Source organism: Eschrichtius robustus, chromosome 1 (assembly GCF_028021215.1).
Source record: "Eschrichtius robustus isolate mEscRob2 chromosome 1, mEscRob2.pri, whole genome shotgun sequence".
In the NCBI taxonomy this organism is placed as follows: Eukaryota; Metazoa; Chordata; class Mammalia; order Artiodactyla; family Eschrichtiidae; genus Eschrichtius; species Eschrichtius robustus.
Window position 1 is genome coordinate 45,908,773 of NC_090824.1, and position 8,318 is coordinate 45,917,090.

The 8,318-nt window shown below is 42.4% G+C and overlaps 1 protein-coding gene across 1 annotated transcript in view; it reads left to right on the top strand.

Moving 5' to 3' along the window:
- Positions 1 to 7,322, top strand: part of GCH1 (GTP cyclohydrolase 1) — a 52,356-nt gene extending 45,034 nt beyond the window's left edge. The window contains exons 4-6 of the mRNA XM_068545259.1: positions 3,245 to 3,276; positions 4,350 to 4,434; positions 5,214 to 7,322. Of these exons, the coding sequence (XP_068401360.1) occupies positions 3,245 to 3,276; positions 4,350 to 4,434; positions 5,214 to 5,340 (244 nt within the window). The 3' untranslated portion in view covers positions 5,341 to 7,322. The remainder of the gene's footprint in view (positions 1 to 3,244; positions 3,277 to 4,349; positions 4,435 to 5,213) is intronic.
- The last annotated feature ends 996 nt before the right edge of the window (positions 7,323 to 8,318 follow it).

An 8,318-nucleotide genomic window follows, 5' to 3' on the forward strand; every position in this document is an offset into this window, starting at 1 on the left:
AGTGAAGCAGGGACTGATCAAGCAAGAGGACAGCCATCTTGAATGGCCCGACCATACCCTCTACCCTTACATACACTGCACGACCCTTACAATCTTGGTCACCCCTCTTCCTCAGAGTCTCTTTCCAAAAGTAGCAGCCCCACGCTCATAGCTCATCTGACTGCACTGGGCTGGCTGGTGAACACAGACAAAACTCAAGGACCTGGAATAGCTAGAAAATATAAGCATACCCCAACTCACCATCCCTAAACAATTACAGACACAGGCTTTAGGGATACTAACTCAGGGGCAGACTCATTTTGCGGCGAGCCCACTGTTGTCACCCAGCCCTGGAACGGAGTCCCTCCCCTCAGGCAAGGGACAAAATATAAGACGTTTAACAGGTACAATACAGGGGAGGTTATGACCATTAAGCAAAACATAAGCAATAATAGCATCCTGAGATAACGTGGTTTTTGTCCTGGCCTGCAGGACCACACCGCCTGTCCACCCTCAGTCCCCACAGCCATGCCTAGTATTGGAGAGGTGGTGTAACAACCGACCACAGGGTTAATATAACGCTGCCTTTCTCCGGTAGGGGCCCAGATTAATTACCTCAGCAGTCTTAGGCGGGGCTGGGTAGGAGACAGATGAAATCGCTAAGTCCCTTTCTAATCCTATTTCCCAATGGGGCGGCAAACCCAAACCACCTGGGACTTACTGTCAGTTCCAGGGCCATTTTATAATGTGTTCCCCTTGGGGTTAGATCCTGTGACAAGGGCAAAAACGAGTTATTGTCCTGTGGTCAACAGCTAAACTCAGATGGTGTTGACTGGTTACCTCTGGGCGAACATGACGTAGGCACTGGGACCATTGATCCTGGGAAGTTCAGTTGTAGTTTGTAGGGCTTGAGTTAGCCTCCTGGCCCATGCGTTGAGAGAGCCGGTTTCCCATCTCAGTTGTTAAATAGTCCATTCAGCCTTTCAATTAGCCGGCAGCAGTGAGGAATGCCACAGTGAGGAATGTAGGGCAGGTGGAAATGCCAGCGTGTCATTTCTATCAGCCCATTCCTGAACTTCACAGCTGGCAAAGTGGATTCCTTGGTCACTATCGATGTCCACGAGGGTCTTGTGTGTCACAAGCAGCTGTTCTAGACCCCAAATCATGGTTTTGTGCATTGCTCGATGACTCGGGTAGGCCTTTTGTAGCGTCTTCCACCTACTGTAATGCACTGTAGACTGCATATGGCAGTTGTTCCATGACACTATATGGTTGCTCCGCCCCCTTCCACAGCTGGGACCAGAAGCCCATGGGTACTCGTATTAGTTTGCCGTTGCCACAGACCCCAACCAAATCCTCCCAGGTAACTGGCCACGTCCAATTCGCAAGCCTGCCCCTGAGTTAGTATCCCTAAAGCCTGTGTCTGTAATTGTTTAGGGATGGTGAGTTGGGGTATACTTCTATTTTCTAGCTATTCCAGGTCCTTGGGTTTTGTCTGTGTTCACCAGCCAGCCCAGTGCAGTCAGATGAGCTATGAGAGTGGGGCTGCTACTTTTAAATTGGAAAGAGACCCTGAGGATAACAGGCTATCATCAGTATAATGGAAGAAGAAGGCATCTCTCATGGTAGTCAGCTGCCACAGGGCCCCACATGGCTAGTGGACAGACACCTCGCGATTCCTCCCCCCCACCCCCAGCTTTCCGTTCCCCACCCGTATTTCCCGACACCTCTGCATTCACGGGGGTTTCCTCGGCCTCCTGGCTGGCTCAGCAATTATTGGGCTGTGCCTCGAAGGCCTGCAAGCCTTATGATTGATTGCCCAGCCTCAAGACTGAAGAACGAGCCCCAAAACAGTGACAGAGACATCAACGGTTTAGTGGAGAGGAGGATCTTACCAGTCCAAAGCCAGGTCCTGGAGCAACACCTCACCGTGAGCGGCAACAACCTTCACTCCCCGGGGGGAGAAGGAGGCGAGCATTTATAGGGGGAATTGACATCAGGTTGGTTCATCAGTTACCAGGGAAACCAGCGGCTGGGGCAGGGGGCAAGCATGGAGGCAGTTACTGATTAAGCCCTGTAATGAAGAGGATTGGATAGTCATGTGAGTGAAGCAGGGACTCATCAAGCAGGAGATGTAGAGAGAGCAAGACAACAGCCATCTTGAATGGCCTTCATACACTATGTGATTATCTTTAATGCTGAGAAGACAGAAATCCGACACCTATTCTTTACTTGAAAAAGAAAAACAAACTAGGAATAAGAAATGATAAACTCTGAGCACAGGGGCCCTGTTTGCCACATAATCATATGCACAGTAGGCACTCAATAACGAATGACCCTCTTCTGGCACGGTCACCAGCAACAGGCAGACACCCGGGCTGGCAGTGAAATGTTAGAGGCATTCCTGTTAGGGTAGGCGGCCCACCTGTAACTGACTTCATTGGCTGTCACAGGTATAAAGAAGCAAGTCATCAGTTCTGTCTGAGTGGCACAGTGGGGGAAAGGGCCATAACCTACCTCATAGGTAAGCTGATCCTTAAACTGAGTCCAAATTCATGACTAAAAGGCCAAATTTTAAAGAAAAGACCCTTCACATGAATTGCAATCCTCAAATGTGTAATTCTGTAGCCATCTTTATATTTTACAGCCAGAGTAAAAGATGTTGAAAGGGGAAATTCATCACTTGACAGATTGTGTTATGAGCTAAGATCAGGGGCTTTTATTTGGAGGGGCCGGTTAATCCTACTGAGTGCTTACGTAGACCTGTATTATAAAGAAATGTCTGAAGAAGTCTGTTTAGGTCTAATCTGATTATCCTAATAGGTTTAGTTGGTACATAGTTGATATTTGTCTGCTATTAATTAACAAATAGTCTTTATTTTTAACTTGAGCTTTAAGCTCTTATTAAACAATATGATTAATTAGAACACATGAGATGTGACCTAAAATTGATCATGTGGGAGCTTGAAAATTACTCACCTCTAATTGTTGTTTTTCCTAAGTGAATGTTACTCTTACTTCTCTCTGTCTTTGGGGACTTAGGGAAGCACCACTGTGTCATGGTTGGTGGTCTCCTTTAGACCCTCCCTCTTCTCATTTACTTGTAGTTTTTGTATCTTTCTATCCTCCTCCTGTAAGCATTTATCTCCTGCCCAGACCCTACATTTACTTCAATAAAGCAATTATTCTTTAGACTTATGGGGAAGCCTTGCCAGTTTCACTTCAAACAATTTATAATTAACTAAAACAATTCTTTCTGTTCTAGGATTGTAGAAATCTATAGTAGAAGATTACAAGGTAAACTTTGAAACTATTTTATTTACAGAAAAACATTTTTTATTAAGGAAAAAGTATTTTTTGTTCTTATTACAAGTGTAATACATATGGCTTATAAAAATCAAGGGAATTCCCTGGCGGCCCAGTGGTTAGGACTCGGTGCGTTCACTGCGGTGGCCGGGGTTCAATACCTGTTCAGGGAACTCAGATTCCCCCAAGCTGTGTGGTGTGACCAAAAAAAAAAAAAAAAATTATAAAACAGAAAGTCTGCTGCGTTTCAAGCCTCCAGAACAAATCATTGTATTTGCACATTCCTTCACATTTTATTGCATATACCAACATTTAAAAAATCAATCTACTTTTTTATAGTATTTGAAAATTGGTGTCACCTTTTTTCCCTACTTTTTCACTTACCAAATCTTAAACATTTTTTTCACATACATGTAACCATCTCATTCATTTTGCTGGCTGTTCAGCATTCCATTGTACAGCTACGCTGTGGCTTGATTTAACCAGTTCCTGCTCTGATATTTGGGGATTTTGTTGGTTTTCAAATAGATGCAGTGCTGAACACTTAATGTTTTCAAAGATGTTGTTTATTCAGCACAGGAACTACATTATTTAGGTTAAATCGTTGGTTTTCAACGTTGCTCTAAGTACAATTCAATAATTGGACTGTAGCTCCTTTGTTAACCCTGCTTCAAGCTATTTATTATTAAATATTTATTTAATAATATTTATTTATTTTACTTTACTCTGCCTCCACGGGGGTGCTTGTTATCAATATTGGGTCAGTCCTTCCGCACACCTAAAGAGACAGTTGTCATTCTGATCTGTTCCTTCCAGTGGTGCTGGAGGGCACCGGGGGTTCCTGAGTTCCCCTTGGCACCTGTACTGCAGGTGAGGGGACTGAACAGGGGTGTCCTGTGGCCCAGACAGCAGAGCAAGCAAACTGGTAAAAGGTGGTGTGTCTTGGCTCTTAAACCTCACCAAAGTCTTGCTTTTTAAGATTTCAAATATTCTAGAGACAACAAAAGCTTCCAGGTCTCTGTTCGTGTCAGACTCTTAAACTGAGCTCCTTGTCATATCCACAGTTCAAGAGCGCCTTACGAAACAAATTGCTGTAGCAATCACAGAGGCCTTGCGACCTGCTGGAGTGGGGGTAGTGGTTGAAGCGACGTAAGTCCGTGTTTGCCTATAATAATGTCCCAGTGGTGTTTTGGGCTGGAGGTGTAGAGAGTCATAGGCTTAGGTGTAGAGAATTTGCACAACAGTGCAAATCAGTCTTCTCTTGATTTCTTCTTTAGCTCTTTGTTGCTAAGAGCAGAGTTTTCCCAATATTTTGTCACACATTTGAAAAATAAAGAGTTGTACTTAAGAATAGGTACAAAGGGCAACTGAAGACACTTCTTTAAGTTAGAATGAATTATGAGAATTGCGAACATCTTGTGGGCAGTTTTCACCCATTCTTTGTCATGGCGTGAACTGTGCACTATGGGTGCTGTCCAGCTTCACCCACTGTGGTCACCGTTCTCTGGATTCTGCCTGGTGAGACCAGCGTGCCTCAGTATTTCTCGGAACACCTAAGCTAGCTTAGTGCTGTCTCGGTCCTGAAGATGGATCAAGTGAGAATCCTGAATTTCTTTTTATCTAGAAGTTGTGTATCTCCGTAGACACTTTGTATTAGTTTCACCCAGGAAGAAAATTCTATTTTTCCCCCTCCGACTGGATGCCTTAAGGACTCAACCACTGATAAGAATAAGAGCTATAAAGCTTAGGAACTTAAAAAAAAAAAAAAAAAGTTTTAGACCAAATTTGTCTAAGAAGCGACATTTTGATATACTTGGTAACTGTGAACTCAGTTGAATCAGATTTAATCTTTCAGGCTGCTTTTATTTTAAATACCAAACCAGCAACTGTCTACTCCTTGAAGCCACGTTTGTTGCCTTGTTTTGCAGACACATGTGTATGGTAATGCGAGGGGTACAGAAAATGAACAGCAGAACCGTGACCAGCACGATGCTGGGGGTGTTCCGCGAGGACCCGAAGACCCGGGAAGAGTTTCTGACTCTCATTAAGAGCTGAACCTCAGCGTGTGCCACATGGTTTACAGATTGTGCAGCTAGCAGCATCATTTGGTCTTAATTGTTTGTACATTCCATTTCCAGTTGTTGCTTATTCCTTGTCACTAACTGTATTTAATAATTATTTAAAGCAAGTCAAATAAAGGTAATTCATAAAGGGGTAATTAATCTACTTTCTTCTTGCCACCTTTTAGTGGCAACATTCAAGCAAACTGCCAATAGTGTAAGTTACTTGCATAAAACCACTGCCTTTCAGGTAACCTGAGGGTGCTGGGAAGGGAGAAGAATTCGTGTGTTTTGTTCGGAGTATGGTAATTTGATTCAGAAGCACAGGAGTGTTGGGAATGGGAGAAAACTATGACCAATATATTTATTTTATCCTCCCCAAGCAAAAATGGCATAGTGCTTAAAATAACTTATGTACCGAGTGCGGCATTGCTCTGCAAATTCAAAGTCCAACAGGCTCCACTATAATCATGTTTATTTAACTGCCAGTGACACTTTATTTTTTATATATTTATTTTTTAACTATCCAGTTGTAACATATGTCACCAAGGGAAGGTGGTGGAATATCTATGTTTTTTAATTTCACTGTGAGTTAAAAAGGCAATTTCTACCTTCTATTCTTTTTAAAATTCAAGTACAGGGAATTAGTTCCTGGAGTTGTTTACGAGTGTATTCTCATGTCAGTATACAGGGATTTAGACATTTAACTCTCTGTGCCTTGATGAGAATATCACACCATTTAGAGTGTAGATACCTTTGCCTTTTTTTTAAAAGCCATTATTTTATAAGACTTAGTACTGACACTGCAAATAACTAGCTCTCACAGTTCTACCTTTACACGTTTCATGGGACCTTACTTTGTGAGTTCCTTGTAGATGCCTCAAAACTTTTTTTTTTTAACTTATCAAATATTTTTCTAAGTATTTACAGAAACTTTTGAAAGTGTCCATCATTTTCAGGTCTGCAGGACCATAGCTTCCGTGAATATGAGAGAATGCAGAATTGCACTGTGGACTGCGTTGAGCTATGTCCCATGTCTAATGAAAGCTGTATTGTTGGTGTCTGTAAAAATGTACCGTCATTTTCTGGAGTGATTGGAAGCTTCTGGAAACCAGTGTTCTGGTTTCCCTTGTGGTCCACGTGGATCTTGTCTTCTGTGTAACTGTTCAAGTGGGATAGGTCTTTTAGTCCAGGAAGCTGCTGCCTTATTAATGATTATCTTAAAATTTCCTCCACTGGGGCAGTGTGGGCCAAACTAAAACAAACAAACGAAAAAAACCCCAACTCTCTGCAAAAACAAACACAATTATTCCATGGAGAAGTCTCTTATTTGGTTGACATTGTGCTCTTCAAATTTATCCCGTTACCTTAGCAAGGATTAACTACAGTGCTTGCTGTAACTCTGGTAGTCCTGTCTCTGCCACTCTGATGCCATTTGGCTTACGCTAGGGCCAGATGGCAGTTTTTTTGTTTGTTTGTTTTTTGAATTTTAAATCTTCCCTACTTCTAGTTCCTATATATATTTTTTTTACTTGGAGTTTCTAAAGTAGAGTGGTGGTTGATTCTGAGTTCCTTTTAAAATCTAACCTGATATAAACATTATCCTGCTTAACATTTAGAGATAGAATTAAACATTCAGCTCACATTTGGTATTTTAAAGTTTTTACACCTGTGACTTGGAGGACCAAAGAAATTGTTAGCTGTTAATTCATCTTTCTGAGATCAATTGTATTCCTTTTTAATGACTCTTTATTCTAACATTCCTTAGAAGTGTTCTCATAAAGGTCTACAGTATCCACAATATTGGTCTAGAGTATTGATAAATGCAAAGTAATTACCTTGTCTGTTTTACTCTGGTCTGTAGTACTTCAAAATTACCTTTTCATATCCGTGGCCTTGAGTTCATTTTGGGGATTTTTAAGAATTCGATGCATTTAAATACACTGTTCAGTTTAATTGTTCAAATTGTATGTATATTGTTCCTGAAGTTGGTTTTATTCAAATTATTAAAGTGTTATGACTTTGTTCTTGTGAAAGTAGTTTCTTTTTGAACCACTGCTATAGATATGTCAATAAATTCAATTATTTTTACTGCATTGTTTTAGCAAAGATACCCTTCATAAGGGCTTGTCTCAGCCATCAAGCTATTAGAATATAAATCCCAGACATAAATTTACCCCAGGCTCTCTGTTTCCCTTTGGTATTCAGTTTGGGTATTACTGTCCTCACCCTATTGCAGTAATGGGAAGGACAGATGTGGGGTAAGAGTAAGGAATCTGAATGGCCCTCATGTCCCTGTTCTAAGCCTAACTTTGCATAACTGCAGCTCCTGAGAACTCCACTGCTTTCTGTGTGGGAGCAGCTGAGGAGGGAAGAGCTGGCTGGGGCAGGGAGCTGGGCAGTGCAGGGAGTGGAAGAGTTTCCCTCCCTTTTATAGGGAAAAGCCTGCCTGGGCAAAACTTCCAAGTAGGAGCAAGGGTTTTGCTGCCTCTTTTCTGTCCATGCCTGGTGACCACATAATTCCCTCTATTGGGTGGTCTTCCCATTCCCTGCTCCACCTAGGCAGAGGCCCCAGCCATCACTGATTGTCAACCTGTCCAGGTGCTGGGGCCACTGGAGTGGCCTGCTGCTCTTTGAAGGACCCCATAGCCTGTAGGTAGTGAACCTAATCACCTAAACTAGGAATGCAAGAAACATTCCTTTTTTTTTTTTTGCCCCACCACACAGCTTGTGAGGTCTTAGTTCCTCAACCAGGGATCGAATCCATGCTTTCAGCAGTGAAAGCGCAGAGTCCTAGCCACTGCACCACCAGGGAATTCCTAAAACATTCCTGAAACCACAACTCACACGTGTCAATAAAACAATGAGCTACTCAATAAGCCCAAGTTGCTGCTCCTGAGTTTTTTCACTAAAGATTGAATTGGCTGAAAGAAGAACAGAGCTGGAGAAATCACGCTCCCTGACTTTGGACTA